General features: G+C 48.0%; 1 protein-coding gene across 9 annotated transcripts in view; it reads right to left on the reverse strand.

The window, feature by feature from the left end:
* LOC140732414 (pituitary adenylate cyclase-activating polypeptide type I receptor-like) overlaps positions 1-17,998 on the reverse strand; it is a 546,399-nt gene that overhangs the window by 304,215 nt on the left and 224,186 nt on the right. For 7 of the 9 annotated variants that reach the window (XM_073055037.1, XM_073055036.1, XM_073055034.1 and 4 more), the window contains 6 exons: positions 17,117-17,249; positions 14,770-14,923; positions 8,227-8,287; positions 3,571-3,640; positions 1,720-1,811; positions 324-407 (listed from right to left, as the gene is read on the reverse strand). In XM_073055037.1, coding sequence (XP_072911138.1) covers positions 324-407; positions 1,720-1,811; positions 3,571-3,640; positions 8,227-8,287; positions 14,770-14,923; positions 17,117-17,249 — 594 coding nt within the window. The remainder of the gene's footprint in view (positions 1-323; positions 408-1,719; positions 1,812-3,570; positions 3,641-8,226; positions 8,288-14,769; positions 14,924-17,116; positions 17,250-17,998) is intronic. The other 2 variants (XM_073055040.1, XM_073055041.1) reach the window with 1 other exon arrangement.

Raw genomic sequence — 17,998 nt, forward strand, 5'->3', positions numbered from 1 at the left:
TCCCCTCGCTGCCTGTAAGGAGTTCTTTCGTTCTTCCCCGTGACCGCGTAGGTTTCCTCCGGGTGCTCTGGTTTCCTCCCACTGTCCAAAGACGTACTGGTTGGTAGGGTAATTGGTCATTGTGAATTGTCCCGTGATTAGGCTGGGGTTAAATCGGGGATTGGTGGGTGGTGTGGCTCGAAGGGCCAGGAGGGCCTGTTCCGCACTGTATAAATAACGAGAACATCTGTAGAGAGGGTGTACATTCTCCCCGTGAACGCGTGTTCTCCTCCCACCATCCAAAGACATACTGGTTAGTAGGTGAATTGGTCATTATGAATTACCCTGTAAATAGGCTAGGGTTAAATCGATGGGCTGCTGGGTGGCGTGGCTCGATGGGCAGAACGAGCCTGTTCCACGCTGTATCTCTAAACAAGAACAAATAACAAGTGCAGATGCTTAGCTTTAGTTTATGATGTGGACGAAAGATTATTGTCATTGGCTGTTAATCCTGAAACTCTACCCAACAGGGAAGCAGATAGGTGAGAGATAGCTAGCACTCTGGTATTCCAGGGTTCCTGCTGTCTCTGGAGTGCCAGGTTTGATCCTGACCCTAGGTGCTGTCTGTGTGGAGTTCCCATGTTCGGCCTGTGACCGGGTGGGTATCCTGGTCAGAAGGGCCTGATCCACCTTGGAGAGCAATCAAATAAAATCAGAGATTTAAAAAACTCATAACCTTACAGTGTGCGTTTCCTCATGCTGGTGCGGTTTCTTCCCACACTGGAAGTTAACTCCCACGCTCTGACTCGTCCCCAGTGTGTGGGTGCATCAGACGTGTAGATGGGAACATGGGCGAAGCTAAATCACTGGGAAATGGGATTGATGGGACTGCTCAGAGGGCTGACATAGGCTAAATGGGCCGTATGGCCTCACATGTTGTAAAACTATATGAGAAAGAACTGCTGTAGTTCACATGGGTCACTTAGGAATGGGCAGTTGAAACTGGGATGTTCATCAATATTCCCGGGACTGGATAAATCAATAAATAGGATGCACTCTGGAATTGGCGACCTATGACCCCAGCCCAGTGTGGGAGGGATCTCCTGTGGCTGAGAGTCACATTACTGCATTGGGAAGCAGGGAGAGAGGGGGAAGGGGGAGAGAGGGGGAAGGGAGAGAGAGGGGGATGGGGAAGGGAGAGAGAGGGAAGGGGGAAGGGAGAGAGAGGGGGATGGGGAAGGGAGAGAGAGAGAAGGGGAAGGGAGAAAGAGGGGGATGGGGAGAGAGAGAGGGAAGGGGAAGGGAGAGAGAGGGATGGGGAGAGAGAGGGAGACAAAGAGAGAGAAGGAGGGAATGAGGGAGATAAGGGAACAGTGAAGAGAAAGCAGAGGACTGGGTAGGAAGAAAAGGGGCGAGAGAGAGGGGGAGAGAGGGAGGGGGAAATGAGGGAGATAAGGGGAGGGTGAAGAGGAAACTGGGCAGGAAGGAAAGTGGGAGGGAGGGAGAGAGGTGGTGGTAGAACGGATGGGGAGAGAAGAAGAAGGGGAGTTGAGGGGAGAAGAGGAAGAGGGACTTCCTTGAGGAAATAGCTTCTAGTTTGCAGCAGTCAGTCAGACTGCCTCTTGCCCAGCAGTAAAGGTGTAACAGACTGGAGGAGAACCCTAAGCCTGGAGCGAGAGGCAGGAAGCCCGTAGACATCCTCTGTTCACTCAAAGGTAAGGTTAAAGATCGAACACTTACAAGTAGATGCTGTACTCATTGCCCCCCATGTCAGGTGACTGAAGCTTCTGAACGAGGATAAAAATGATTCCGATGAAGAGGATGAAGTTGACCTGGTGAGAAACAGAAAGAAACACGTCAGCCGACAGCAGAGGGCACTCAGCTTCACACTGGGGAGTATAAGATGATAAGAGGCGTACGGTGCATTGGACTTCATTAGTCAGGGGACTGAGTTCAAGAGCTGCTTTGTAGCTCCACTAAACCCTCGTTAGACTACACTTGGAACATTGTATTCAGTTCTGGTCACATTATTGGAAGAATGTGGAAGCTTTAGAGAGGGTGCAAAGGAGATTTACCAGGATGCTGCCTGGATTAGAGGATAGTTCAAAGTGAATTTATTATCAAAATACCAACTGCTTCAGTCACCACATACAACCCTGACTGTTGTTTTCTTGTGGGCATTCACAGTAAATCCAAGAAACACAATAGAATCAGTGAAAGACAGCACCCAACAGGACGGACAAACAGCCAACAGGCAAAATACAAAAGTGAAGAAATAACATTAATAAATATCAAAAACATGAGCTGAAGAGTTCTTGAAAGTGAGTCCATAGGTTGTGGGAGCAGTTCAGTGATGAGGCGAGTGAAGTTATCCCTTTTCGTTCAAGAGCCCAATGGTTGAGGGGTAGTAACTGTTCCTGGACCTGGTGGTGTGGGTCCTGAGGCTCCCGGAGCTTCCTCCTCATGGCAGCAGTGAGAAGTGAGTGTGTCCTGGGTGGTGGTGGGGGTCTCTGATGGTGGACGCTGCTTTCCTGCCACAATGCTCAATAGTGGGCAGGGCTTTACCCTCGACGGACTGGGCTGGATCCACCTCTGTACAATTTCCCATTCCAGGCTGTGATGCAACCAGTCAATATACTCTCCACTACACCTCTGAACTAGTTTGTCAAATTTTTAGCTGTCATTCCGAATCTTCACAAACTTCTAAGAAAGTAGAGGCATAGCTAATGGTTGAATGAGTGAAAGAGGATGAGAGAAGAGTCTAGGGGCAGAGGTCACAGCCTCACAGTTCTGTAACTCTAAACCACTTAAGAGTTTGTTACCCCATTGACTAATCGTTACCACTGGGTTCTTCCTCCATGAAGAATGATATGCCTGAACCAAATCACCTCTCATCCTCCCTCACTCCAAAGAGAAAATCTCCTAGCAGTGCGTTCCACACACCAAACACTCACTGCATTTTAAAAAAAAACTACCTCTTGACATCCCCTTATACGTCCTTCCAATCACCTTAAAACTATGTCTCCTTGGATTAGCCACTTCACCCTAGGTAAAAGTCTCTGGCCGTCCACTCTATTTATGCTCTTATCATCTTGAACGCCTCTATCAAGACACCTCTCATCCTCCCTCACTCCAAAGGGAATAGCCCCAGCTCGCTCAACCTTTCTTCAAAAGATATGCTCTCCAATCCAGGCAGCATTCTGACAAATCTCTGCACTTTCTCTAAGGCTTCCAAATCCTTCCTATAATGTGGTGACACAACACTCCAAGTCTGGTCTTATGCACAAATATTGGTTAGGCCCGAGACCATAATACCAGGTAATTGTGACCACAATAATAGGTGTATGTGACAATCTGCATAGTTTTTCATTGATTCTGTTGTATTTCTCTGCTCTACTGTGAATGCTCATGAGGAAATGAATCTCAGGGTAGTATATGGTGATACATACATTCTTTGAGAAGGAACTGACTTTGAACTAATAAACCAATCTGCCAGTTTGGTGAATCATCGTTTCTGAGTGCCTGCAGCCCAGGGCAAGGAGTGAGTTGTCGTTATTGGGCTCTGAGTGTGCCTGCTGTTCTGCTCCTTACCATGATCGAGGCAATGACCGGTCCTTTGATAACCCACCACAGGGCCCGGTGTTCATTGGTGTCCCAGCAGCTGAAGAGGGAAAAGACGAGGTGTTAGGGCAGCTGGCTGTGGTTCCAGGACACCCCCAGACCCGGCGGAAACCAACGTGTTCACAGGGAGGAACGTACAAACTCCTTACGGATGATGTCCGATCTCCAACACACTGAACTGCAAGGGCTTAATGCTGACTGCTACACTGCCATGGTTGAACCTGGGTCTCTAGCATTGCCTATAAAAAGTATTCACACAGCACTCCCCCCCCCCCCGCCCCCCAAAGAAGATTTCATTAAGCCATAAGACATAGGAGCAGAATGAGGCCACTCAGCCCATCGAGTCTGCTCCACCATTCCATCATGGCTGATCCTGGATCCCACTCAACCCCATACACCTGCCTTCTTGCCATACCCTTTGATGCCCTGACCGATCAGGAAACTATCAGCTTCTGCATTAAATCTACCCACGTACTAGGCCTGCAATGCAGTCTGTGGCAGAGCATTCCTCCTTACCTCTGTTCTGAAGGGTCCCCCCTCAATTTTGAGACTGTGCCCTCTAGTTCTGGATACCCCCACCATGGTAAACACCCTCTCCACATCCACACTATCTAGTCCTTTCAACACCCAGTAGGTTTCAATGAGATCCCTACGCATTCTTCTAAATTCCAGTGAGTACAGGCCCAAAACTGCAAAATGTTCCTCATATGTTAACCCCTTCATTCCCGGAATCATCCTCGTGAACCTCCTCTCGACTCTCTCCAACGACAACACATCCTTTCTGAGATATGGGGCCCAAAACTGCTGACAATACTCCAAGTGAGACCTGACTAGTGTCTTATAATGGCTCAGCATTATCTCCTTGTTTTTATATTCTATTCCCCTTGAAATAAATACCAACATTGCATTTGCCTTCTTTACCACAGACTCAATCTGTGAATTAACCTTCTGGGAGTCTTGCACGAGGACTCCCAAGTCCCTCTGCACCTCTGATGTTTGAACCTTCTTCCCATTTAGATAATAGTCAACACTATTGTTCCTGTTACCAAAATGCATTATCATACATTTCTCAGCACTATATTCCATCTGCCATTTTTTTGTCCATTCTTCCTGCTGCAATCACATTGCTTCCTCAGCACTACCTACCCCTCCACCCATCTTCGTATCATCCGCAAACTTTGCCATGTTGGATTGTTTTACAACATTGAATCGCAGTGGATTTAATTTGGTTTTCTTTGACACTGATCAACAGAAAAAGACTCTTTCATGTCAAAGTGAAAACAGATCTCTACAAAGTGATCTAATATAAAACAGAAAATAATTGATTACATAAATCACATAATTAGTTAAATGGCGATCACCTGTGTACAGTCAGGTGTTTCAGTTGATTGTGGTAACGATACACCTGTGTCTGGAAGGTCCAACTGCTGGAGAGTCAGTATCCCGCAGGGCTAAAGAGTTCTTCAGGCAACTCCACTAAAAGCTTATTGGAAAGCACAAGTCAGGAGATGGATACAAGAAAATTTCCAAGTCACTGAATATCCCTTGGAGTGCAATTCAGTCAATCATCAAGAAATGGAAAGAATATGGCACAGCTGTAAATCTGCCCTGAGCAGGCCATCCTCAAAAACTGAGTGACCGTGGAAGAAGGGGACTAGTGAGGGAGGCCACTAAGAGATCTATGACAACTCCGGAGGAGTTACAACCATCAGTAGCTGAGATGGGAGAGACTATACATACAACAACTGTTCCCGGGTGCTTCACCAGTCACTGCTTTATGGGAGAGTGGCAAAGAGAAAGCCACATTTGGAAAAAACTCACATGAAATCTCAGCTAGAGTTTGCCAGAAGCATGTGGGAGACTCTGAAGTCAGCTGGAAGAAGGTTCTATGGTCCGATTAAACCAAAATTGAGCTTCTTGGTCATCAGACTAAACGCTATGTTTGGTGTAGGTCAAACACCGCACATCATCAAAAACCCACCATCCCTACGGTGAAGCACGGTGGAGGCTGCATCATGCTGTGGGGATGCTTCACTGCAGCAGGCCCTGGAAGGATTGCGAAGGCAGAGGGTCAAATGAATGCAGCAAAATACAGGGAAATCCTGGAGGAAAACCTGATGCAGTCTGCAAGAGAACTGTGACTTGGGAGAAGATTTGTTTTCCAGTAAGACAATGACCCCAAGCATAAAGCGAAAGCTACACAGGAATGGCTTAACAACAACAAAGTTAATGTCCTGGAGTGGCCGAGTCAGAGTTCAAACCTCAACCCAATTGAGAATTTGTGGCTGGACTTGAAAAGGGCTGTTCACTCATGATCCCCATGCAATCTGACAGCTTGAGCAGTTTTGTAAAGAAGAATGAGGAAAAATTGCAGTGTCCGGATGTGCAAAGCTGATAGAGACCTATCCACACAGACTCAAGGCTGTAATTGCTGCCAAAGGTGCATCCACTAAATACTGACTTGAAGGGGGTTAGCAATTATGCAATCAATTATTGTGTTTTATATCTGAAATCAATTTAGATCTCTTTGTAGAGATCTGTTTTCACTTTGACATGAGTCTTTTTTCCTTTGATGAATGTCAAAAAAGCCAAATTAAATCCACTGTGATTCAATATTGTACAACAATAAAACATGAAAACTTCCAAGGGTGGTGAATACTTTTTATAGACACTGTATATACATCCCAAAGAGGAAGAAGTATTCAAAAGGAAAGATGACATAACCATCTCCCCCGAGTACCGCAGTATATAATAATGATAACATCTTTTTAAGTCCACCATTTCAACTCTGGGTTAAGGTGTACTAACAGAGGTGTCATGGAGGGAGCTCAAGGATTTCAACCCAGCGGCCATGAAGGAACGGTGATGTGTGATGGTATGACTTGGGGCCCCTTATCTAAGAAAGGATGTGGAGAGCATCCCAAGGAGGCTCACTAGAATGATCCTGAGAATGAAAGGGTTAACTTATGCGGACTGTTTCAGAGCTCAGAGCCTGTACTCACTGGAAATGAAGGGGTGGGAGGATCTCATTGAAGCCTACGGAATATTTTAAGACCTAGATAGATGTTTTCAATAGTCGGAAAGTCTACATCCAGAGGAATTGAGGGATGTTCCTTTACAACGGAGGTGAGGAGGAATTCCTTTAGCCAGAAGATAGTGAATTTGTGGAAATTCATTGCCTCGGATGGCTGTGGATGCCAAGTCATCGGTCGATAGGTTCTAGATCAGTCAGGGCATCAAAGGTTATGGAGAAAAGGCAGGCAAGTGGCACTGGGAGGGATAATAAATCAGCCATGATTAAATGGCAGAGCAGGCTTGATAGGCTGCATGGCCAAATTCTGCTCCGACCAGTTACGGGGTTATGAAGGAGCCTTTTTGTTTAGCGACACGGGCCTTTTCCCTCAAGGCGGGAGACTACAACCAGAGGTCATCGGCTGAGGGTGAAAGGTGAAATGTTTAGGGGGAACGTCATCACTCAGAGCTTGTTGAGAGTCTGGAACTAGTGATGGACGTGGGTTTGACTGGAATATCTAAAAGAAGTTTGGGCAAGAGGCGAATGGAGGGCTATGGTCCAGATGAGGGTTGATAATACTTGACTGGGTATTAGTTTGCCATGGACTGAAGGGGCTGTGCCTGGGCTGTAATGCTCTGTGACTCTATGCAGGGCGTAGACAGCATTTTCTCAGAGAGGAGTTGCTATAAACAAAAGGGCATAGGTTTAAGGTCAGAGGTGAGATGTTTAAAAGGGCCTTTAGGGTCAACTTCTTCACACAAAGGATGATACGGATTTGGAACGAGCTGCAAGAAACTAGAGATGAAATAGGCACATTTGCAACATTTAAAAGCCACCTAGATAAGTCCATGGATTGGAATGGTTTAGAGGCACACAAGGCATTCTGAAAATACCAGAAATCCAGAGCAACACACACAAAATGCAGGAGAAACTCAGCAGGCCAGGCAGCATCTGTGGAAAAGAGTACAGTCGATGTTTTAGGCTGAGGCATCAACTATACTTTTTTCTATAGGTGCTGCCCGGCCTGCTGATTTCCTCCAGCATTTTGTATGTGTTGCTCTGGATTTCCAGCATCCGCAGAGTCTCTCTTGTTTGAAGAAGGTTAGGGGGGAGCGGGAAGGAGTACAAGCTGGAGGTGATAGGTAAGACCACGTGGCTGGGGGGAGTGGGGGATGAAGCAAAAAGCTGACAGGTGATAGGTGAGAAAGGTAAAGGGCTGAAGAAGAAGGAATCTGATAGGAGAGGGGAGTGGACTATGGGAGAAAGGGAAGGAGGAGGGAAAACGGTAGGAAGTGATGGGCGGGTGAGGAGAAGAGGAGAGCTAGAGTGGGGAGTAGGAAAAGAGAGAAGGAGGATCCTTTTCCATCCTGTGTGACCCTAGATGTTCTCTTGCCTGAATATTGTCCAGGACTTGTTGCAGTTAGGCGTGGGGCCGCTTTGTTTTCTAAGGAGATGCTAATGGAATTGAACATGGTGTGACCATCAGCAAACACCCCCCTTTCCAACCTCAGTTTGGAAGGAGGTTCATTGGCGAGGGAGAGAGTGATGTTCGTGTGACCCCACCCCATCCTATCGCCCCTCGCCCATTCAGTGAGAGGGGTGCTGACACTTACCCTGAGTCATCAAAATGCACACGAAGCACGGTCCAGATGACGACGCAAATTGTGGGTGTCCCTGAAAAAGAGAAACACAGTCTTATTGTGGGGAAACTTCCCTTTTCTGAAGCCAGTCCTCTTTTCCCTCCCACCGGTTACACTTCCCCCACCCTCCCTCCGCACCCTCACTTGCCGGCGCCCCTGAATGCCAGCGATACGCCACAAGAGCTGCCGGCTGACTTCAGGAGAGTGGGTGGGGCACACATTACTTTCCACGCCAATGGTGTTCAGCTTAACCACGAGGGTTGAGAGGGTCAAGTTCCTCGGAGTGAACGTCTCCGACAGCCCGTGCCAGTCCAAGCATTGAGACAATGGAGCCAGAAAGCTCATCAGTGCCTCTACATCCTCAGGAGCCTCAACAAATATGTCACATCCCCGTCAGTGTTTCAGAGGCACTACCTAGTTGCGTTACAGTTTGGTACGACAACGGCTCTGCCCATGACAGTGAGAAACTGCAGGGGTTTGTGGATAGAAACCAACCTCCCCTCCGTGGACTCTGTCTACAGTTCTTGCTGCCTGGGTAAAGCAGCCGGCACCCTGGGAGTTCTCTCTCCTCCTCGCTCCCATCCGGCAGAAGATACAAAAGCCTGAAAGCACTTGCCACCAGGCTCAAGACAGTGTCTATCCCGTTGTTATTCTCCAGTTCCTGGTATGATAAGATGGACTGCTGACCTGATACTGTCCTTGCACCTTGTTGTCCACCTGCACTGCCCTCTCTGTAACTGTGACACTTTATTCTGCATTCTGTTGTTGCTTTTCCCCTGTGCTACCTCGATGTGATGAAATGATCCGTATGGACTCTGCTTCCGTCGTCAAATTCGTTACGTGCTGTGTCCAATGACGTGGGCAGTCCTGGCCTTTCCATCATCATGATTGCGCTAGGCAATTCTTTTACACAAGTGCTTTGCCATTGCCTTCCTCTGGGGCAGTGACTTTACAAGACGGGTGACCCCAGCCATTATCAATACTCTTCAGAGATTGTCTGTCCAGCGTCAGCGGTCGCATAACCAGGACCTGTGATGTGCACCTGTGTGTGTGTGTGTGTGTGTGTGTGTGTGTGTGTGTGTGTGTGTGTGTGTGTGTGTGTGTGTGTGTGTGTGTGTGTGTGTGTGTGTGTGTGTGTGTGTGTGTGTGTGTGTGTGCGTGTGTGTGCGTTTCTGTGTGTGATAGAGAGAGAGAGAGAGAAATACATTGCATATTTGAGTTGAGTTGTAATCTATATTGAGTTGGAGTTGTGTATTTAATATTTGAAATTTAATATTTACAATATATCAGTAATATTGTAAATATATTACTGGATTAAGCATTCTTTGTTTGTTTAAATAATTCACTACGGGTTATAGGTAAAAGTCGGAGAATGGTCCACACCGTTTCACTGCCACGTCATAAGCGTGCACCTCACTTAAAGAACAAACGAAGCAGACACACCTCTACCAGCTCCGCACTTCCCTTTCAACTAGTTTTACGTTTTGGAGTTATGAAACATAACACTTCCCTCTATTCTGAGGCTGTACCCTCTGGTCCTGGACACCCCCACTATAGGAAAACATGCATTCCACATCCACTCTATCTGGGCCTTCCAATATTCGGTAAGTTTCAATGAGACCACTGCACCCCACCCCCCACCATTCTTCTAAACTCTAGCGAGTACTGGCCCAGAGCCGTCAAATGCTCCTCATACCCCGAATCATTCTCATGAACCCCTACTGGACCCTCTCCAATGCCAGCACATCTTTTCCTAGATCCAAAACTGCTCACAATACTCCAAACACAGTATGACCAATACTTGATAAAGCCTCGGCATTATCCTTGCTTTTATATTCTAGTCTTCTTGAAATGAACGCTAAAGTGACATCTACCTTCCTGACACAAGCTGACACAACTTGCAAATTAACTTTTAGGGTATCCTGGATGAAGACTCCCAAATCCCTTTGCACCTCTGATTTCTGAATTCTTCTCCTCATTTAGTCTGTGCCTTTATTCCTCCTACCAAAGTGCATGGGCCACACACTTCCTGACACTGTATTCCATCTGCCACTTCCTCGCCATTCCCCAATCTATCTCAGTCCTTGTGCAGCACCACCTGCCCCTCCACCTATCTTCATATCATCCACAAACTTTGCCCCGAAGCCATCAATTATGTCATCCAAATTATTGACATGTAACATGATAAAAAAATAATCCCCACACCAACCCCTGGGGAACACCGCTAGTCACCAGCCAACTGGAAAAGGCCCTCTTTTTGTTCCCACTCTTTGCCTCCTTCCAGACAGTCAATCTTCTATCCATGCTGGTATCTTTCCCGTAATACCACGGGCTCTTGTGTTCGGTGGCCTTTTGAAACTGATGCTGGTCCTGAGGTGGGAGTGTTTCCTTGCAGTTGTACTTGGGGTACTGCGCACCATTCCGAGCGCCCTTCTACAGGAAAGAGTGCAGAGGAGGTTTCCAGGAATCAGGGGACTGAGTTATAGTGAGCCGTGTGTGGGTGATCGCATCAGGGGCAAATGCATGCAGTCTTTTCCTGGGTTTTGCAGACGTCACGGGTTTACGGTGAAAGGGGAGATAGCAACCGGAGAGATAACATTTTCACCCAGAGGGTGGTCAGTATTTGGTACGAGCTGGTTGAGCGAGATACACCAACAACATTCAAAATGTACTTGGACAGGTACATATAAAGGAAAGGTTTGTGTGGGAAAATGGAGAAGCCTTAGGTGGCCGTCTTGGTCCACAAGCAGGCCTGAATGGCCTGTTTATGTGCTGTATGACACTAAATGCAAGGGGAATATTATAATAATTTAAATTATTAGTTCAAAGTTAAAATTATAATCAATTTACTTAACATGCAAGTTTGGGAAATTAACTAAAAGTCTTTAATTACCTTTTAAAATTCAGGTAGGGTGATCAACTTTAAGCAGATGTGGCTAGCATTCTGTGGAGAGGCCAGGTGGGAAGTGCATCCATTCCCTCAGGAGTGGCCTTGCACCATATTTGCCCTCCAGCGTTCCCCATAGCCAGGTGTCCGTATAACAACAGCCCTCTGGCAGCATTTAGCTGTCAACACAGTATATCTCACCCCTTTTAAGCACCCCCGCTGGGGTGGGGGATTGGGTGGAGGGCAGGAAGTGCAAATCTTACTCCATGGTACGTCCGTCGCTACCTGGTGTGTGCTGCTCGCACTGTACTTAGTACAATAAAACCCTCGGGTAAACACAAGGTCCGTGAATGAGTTCCATGCTGTTTTAAAACCAACAGAATCTACATTAGCACAGAGCAAACCAGGAGTGATTGGAGGCCACTAGGCCCTCAAATATGATCCAGGCTTCAACTCCTCTCACAGTCATAGAGTGCCATAGCACAGAAACAGGCCCTTTGGCCCATCTAGTCCATGCTGAACTATTAATCTGCATAGTCCCATTGACCCGCACAGGTACCATAGCCCACCATAGCCCTCCATACCCCTCCTAAGCATGTATCTATCCAAGATTCTCTTCAATGTTGAAATCAAACTTGTACCCACCACTTCCTCTGGCAGCTCATTCCACACTCTCACCACCCTCTGAGTGAAGAAGCTCCCCCTCATGTTCCCCTTAAACATTTCACCTTTCACCCTTAACCCATGACCTCTCATTCTAGTCTCACCCAATCTCAGTGGAAAAAGCCTGCTTGCACTTACCCTATCTATACTCCTCAAAACTGTTCATACCTCTAGCAAATCTCTCCTCATTCTCCTACTCTCCAGGAATAACGTCCTAACCTATTCAACCCTTCCCCATAATTCAGGTCTTCAAGTCCCAGCTACATCCTTGTAAATTTTCTCTGTGCTCTTTCAATCTTGCTTACATTTTCCCTATAGGTAGGTGACAAAAACCGGACTCAATACTCCAAATTAGGCCTCACCAATGCCTTATACAACTTCAACATAACATCCCATCTCCTGTATTGAATATTTTGAATTGTGGAAAAGTGTTCGAGAGGTGAAAGGTCAGGGAGAACCTGTCATTTGGGAATTAGAGGAGGTCGACAGGATATGGAGGAATTTTGGCAAGGCAAGATGGTACCCACACTGAGAACAACAGATAGGATGAATGTACACAGTTCCCTTCCCTGGCTGTGAGATCAAGAACTAGAGGGCACAGATTCAGGGTGAGGGGTGGGGCAAGATTTGACTGGAACTCGAGGGGCAACTTTTACACCCAGTCAGTAGATGCAACGAGAGGCAGATACATTAACAACACTTAACGCTTCACCTGAGCCTGGGGGAGACCTATGAAGTCTGTAAAATTATGAGCATCCAGCACAGCTTACAGTACAAAAATGTAAGTCTGGATCTCCTGATTACTAAAGAGAAAGTTTATACCTACTTAAATTATGAGAGGAATTGTTAAATTGTGTGTGTGTGTTGCTCTGGGAATTCCTCTAATATTTTGCGTGTGTTGCCAGAATCTGCAAAATCTCCTGTGTTTACTAAGTTGGGAGATGTATAATTGTGTCAACATTGTGGAGAATTGAGAATTAAGAATGTAATTATGAGATCATAGGATGTTATCGGGACTCAGGGGAATGAGTAAGAGAGAGCGGCTGAGCAGGTGGGGACTTAATTCATGGGGGATAGGTGAATGAGTGGAAACTGAATCGGGTTTAATGTCACTAGCATATGTCATGAAATCTGTTGTGTTGTGGGAGTGGTACAGTACAATACATTAAAAATAATATAAATTACAATAAGGTGCAAATAAAATTAAATAAGTAGTGCAAAGAGAGAAAAAAAGAGAAATAAATAGTGAGGTAATGTTCATGGGTTTATTGTCCATTCAGAAATCTGATGGTGGAGGGGAAGAAGCTGTTCCTAAAACATTGAGTGTGTGTCTTCAGGCTCCTGCACCTCCTCTCTGATGGCAGCAAAAAGAAGAGGACAGGTCCTGGGTGATGGATGCAGCCTTTTGAAGATGCCCTCGGTGCTGGGGAGGCTAGTGCCCACGATGGAGGTGACTGAGCTTACAACTCTCTGCAGCTCGTGACCATACTAATCCATGAGGGGCGTGGACAGTGACGATGTACACAGACCTTCTCCCCACAGGAAAAGAGTTAGAGGATGCAGGTTTAAGGTGAGAGGGGAGCAATTTGAAAGGAACCTGAGGGTCAGCCTCTTCATGCAGAGGGTGGTTAGTACATGCAATGAGCAGTGAGGGGAAGTGGTTGGGGCAGGTGCATTAACCATTAACAGCACTGGAAAGGTAATTCCACATGGTCAGAGGAAAGAATAAAGACAAGGGTTTCTTCAGGGCTGTAAATTCCTGAGACAACACACACTAAATGCCGGAGGGTCTCAGCAGGTCAGACTCGGTCCAAAACGTCAACTGTTGATTCACTCCACAAGAGCTGCCTGGCCTGCTGAGTTCCTCCAGCATTTTGTGTGTGTTGCTCAAAATAGATTTAGAGGGATAAGGACCAAAACAGGGCAAATGGGACTGGCTTAAACAGAAGCTTTGGTCAGCATGGAGCAGTTGGATTGAAGGCCCTGTTTCTGAACTGTATGACACGCCATCATTAGGGTCCTGCCCCCTTCTCACAGCTGCCATCAGGAAAAAGGCACAGGAGCCTCAGGACTCACACCAGCAGCTTCAGGAACGGTTACTATCCCTCAACCATCAGGCTCCTGAACCGGGGGGGATAACTTCACTCAACCTCACTTGCCCCATCACTGAAACGTTCCCACAACCTATGGACTCATTTCAAGGACTCTCCATCTCGTGTTCTCAATATTGATTTCTTATTTATTTATTATTATTGTTTCTTCTTTTTGCATTTGCACAATTTCTTGTCTTTGGCACGATAGTTGAATGCCCTGGTCGGGTGGTGTTTTATTGATTCCGTTGTAGTTACTGTTCCATAGATTTGTTGAGTATGCCCACAGCCAATGAATCTCAGGGTTGTATGTGGTGACATATCTGTACTTTGATAATAAGTTTACTGTGAACTTTGAACGATGATTCTGTAATGTGTCCATTAGTCGAACGTGGAAAGTCCCTCGTACTGGACCGCAGACTTTGTGACAGAGATGATCTCTTATACCCCACTTGCTAATCTACAGTTTATTAAAAACTATTTCAGAAGGTTTTGCGCTCCTGCAGCGTATAAAACTGTGGCTAATGTTATGCACGCGCAGTGCAAGAATGCCAATGGAGCAGTGCGATAAACGTTTTTACCCAGTTAAGTTAGTAACAGAACACGCGGGGCAACTCACAGCGCGGGAGTGACCAACCAGACCCATTGAGATGAACTCAAAAGCCTGCACAGAAAGGGACCCGATCGATTCACCGCGCGATCGATTGGCCGCACGCGCACTCGCCCTCGCCCTCGCCCCACTCTCGAGGTCGATCAACCGGCTGCATGCACGCTTGGTGCGGTCTTGCGTTCTGGCCGCCAGTGGGAAATGGCCCAGCTGACGGGTGGAGAGAGTTGGGCCTGGCGGTGTTTATCCCGTTTCATGTGAACACTCACCCCATCCGATGAGGATGTACCAGAAGAAATATCGGCGCTCAGGGAAGAAGGTCTCGACCAGCAGGGTGAAGAGGTAGAGTCCCTCGATGAACAGCCAGAAGTAGTTGGACATCACGCAGTAATGGAAAAAGACCATCATGGCCTTGCACTGGATCTAGAGCGAAGCACAGGGTGTGTTAATGTGCTGTGGACTTTGGGTTTGGGACCCAGTTACCCCTGTTGTGGGGGATCCGGAGGGAAGCAAATAGTTTATTAGTACAACCTGGAACACGACAGCTCGGTTTCAGCCCATAATGCTGTGCCAACCCATGACCCTTTCTGAGATCAGTGTAACCTTTCCTCCTAATGTGCCGTGGACTTCAGTCAATAAATCTGAGTGGCTGTGCATTCCCTAAGGCTGAGCTCAGCAGAGCTGTGGAAGGTAACTGGCTGTCTTCATCACCCATAAATTAGAGCAGAATGAGGGAGCGAGTGAGAGACAGAGAGAGAGAGGGGGACAGAGGGAGGGGGAAGAGGAGGGGGAGAGAGAGAAAACAAAATAGAGTGGGATTGACCTTTTATCCCTCTCATCACTGCTGGGGAAAATGCAGGGTGAGATAACGGAGATCATTGAAATGAACAACAGTTGGACCATAGATTCTGGTCACACACTGTGGCTGTATTGTCAGTCTTTGCGTACAGTTTTTCATAAATTCTCCAGTATTTTTTTATTTTCCTATAAATGCCTGCAAGAAAACGAATTTGAAGATAATCCTGACAAAGGTGTCTCAGCCTGGAGAGGAAGAGAGAGAGTGTGTGTGAGAGTGAGTGTGTGTGTGTGAGTGAGTGTGTGTGAGTGAGTGTGAGTGTGTGTGTGTGAGTGTGTGAGAGTGAGTGTGTGTGAGTGTGTGTGTGTGAGTGAGTGAGTGTGTGTGTGTGTGTGTGTGTGTGTGTGTGTGAGTGTGTGTGTGTGAGTGAGTGTGTGTGTGTGTGAGTGTGCGTGTGTGAGTGAGTGTGCGTGTGTGTGTGTGTGTGTGTGTGTGTGTGTGTGTGTGTGAGAGTGAGTGAGTGTGTGTGTGGAAATTGACGGTTATGGGGAAAAGGCAGGTAAGTGGAGATGAGTCCATGGCCAGATCAGCCATGATCTTATTGAATGGCGGGGCAGGCTCAATGGGCCAGGTGGCCGACTCCTGCTCCTATTTCTTATGTTCTTGTGTTAAGGGTGAAAGGTGAAATATTTAAGGGGAAGATGAGGGGAAACTTCTTCACTCAGAGGGTGGTGAGAGTGTGGAATGAGCTGCCAGCGTAAGTGGTGGATGTGGGATCAATTGTGACGTTTAAGAGATGAATGGGAAGGGTTTGAGGTGTATGGTCTGGGTGCAGGTTGATGGGCCTAAGCAGGAGACCAGGCTGGCATGGACTGGATGGGCCAAAGGGCCTGTTTCTCTATGGTTCTGTTCTATGACTATGATCATGTGAGCTCCCTCACAAGAAGAACCATAGCAGTTCAAGACAGCAGCCTTGCAAAGGGCAGTCAGGAACGGGTAATGAGTGGGGACTCTCCCGTGATGCTCACATCAGAAAACTGAATAGAACTCCTCATTAGATATGGGGTTCCTTCTGCATCCACCCCCCCCACCCCCCAACAATCCCAACTCAGTCTCCATCTGGGTTCCAATGTCCCTCCCACTGTCAGAAACAAGAGCCCTCTCCACTCCCCACCACCCCCCCCCCAACAATCCCAACTCAGTCTCCATCTGGGTTCCAATGTCCCTCCCACTGTCAGAAACAAGAGCCCTCTCCACTCCCCGCCCCCACCCCCCCAACAATCCAAACTCAGTCTCCATCTGGGTTCCAATGTCCCTCCCACTGTCAGAAACAAGAGCCCTCTCCACTCCCCACCACCCCACCCCCCCAACAATCCCAACTCAGTCTCCATCTGGGTTCCAATGTCCCTCCCACTGTCAGAAACAAGAGCCCTCTCCACTCCCCACCACCCCCACCCCCCAACAATCCCAACTCAGTTTCCATCTGGGTTCCAATGTCCCTCCCACTGTCAGAAACAAGAGCCCTCTCCACTCCCCACCACCCCCACCCCCCCAACAACCCCAACTCAGTCTCCATCTGGGTTCCAATGTCTCTCCCACCGTCAGAAACAAGAGCCCTCTCCACTCCCCACCACCCCAACAATCCCAACTCAGTCTCCATCTGGGTTCCAATGTCTCTCCCACCGTCAGAAACAAGAGCCCTCTCCACTCCCCACCCCCCCAACAATCCCAACTCAGTCTCCATCTGGGTTCCAATGTCCCTCCCACCGTCAGAAACAAGAGCCCTCTCCACTCCCCACCACCCCGCCCTGTGGACTGACCGTGGAGACGGAGCAGTGGCTTCCCTCGCTCTCCGAGTACAGGATGGCGTCCTTGATGAAGACGGAAATGGCTCGTAGGATGAAGGAGACAAAGAGGTTCATGTGGATGTAGTTCCGGGTGCAATGAAGCTTCCTGCAAGAGAGAGCAGTTACTGAGGCTGGGAAGGAGTTCCTTTCATCCTCCCTGTGCTAAGTGGTTCCCTCTGCCCCATCCCCTACAACCTCTTCTAACCCCTCCCCACTCAGACACACACTCAACCTTCACTCTCCGACCCCTCCCCACTCAGACACACACTCAACCTTCACTCTCCGACCCCTCCCCACTCAGACACACACCCAACCTTCACTCTCCGACCCCTCCCCACTCAGACACACACCCAACCTTCACTCTCCGACATCTCCCCAATCGGACACACACTCAACCTTCACTCTCCGACCCCTCCCCACTCAGACACACACCCAACCTTCACTCTCCGACCCCTCCCCAATCGGACACACACTCAACCTTCACTCTCCGACCCCTCCCCACTCAGACACACACCCAACCTTCACTCACCGACCCCTCCCCACTCAGACACACACTCAACCTTCACTCTCCGACCCCTCCCCACTCAGACTCACACCCGACCTTCACTCTCCGACCCCTCCCCACTCAGACACACACCCAACCTTCACTCTCCGACCCCTCCCCAATCGGACACACACTCAACCGTCACTCTCCGACCCTCCCCACTCAGACACACACCCAACCTTCACTCTCCGACCCCTCCCCAATCGGACACACACCCAACCTTCACTCTCCGACCCCTCCCCAATCGGACACACACTCAACCTTCACTCTCCGACCCTCCCCACTCAGACACACACCCAACCTTCACTCTC

This window comes from Hemitrygon akajei, chromosome 8 (genome assembly GCF_048418815.1).
Source record: "Hemitrygon akajei chromosome 8, sHemAka1.3, whole genome shotgun sequence".
Classification (NCBI taxonomy): domain Eukaryota; kingdom Metazoa; phylum Chordata; class Chondrichthyes; order Myliobatiformes; family Dasyatidae; genus Hemitrygon; species Hemitrygon akajei.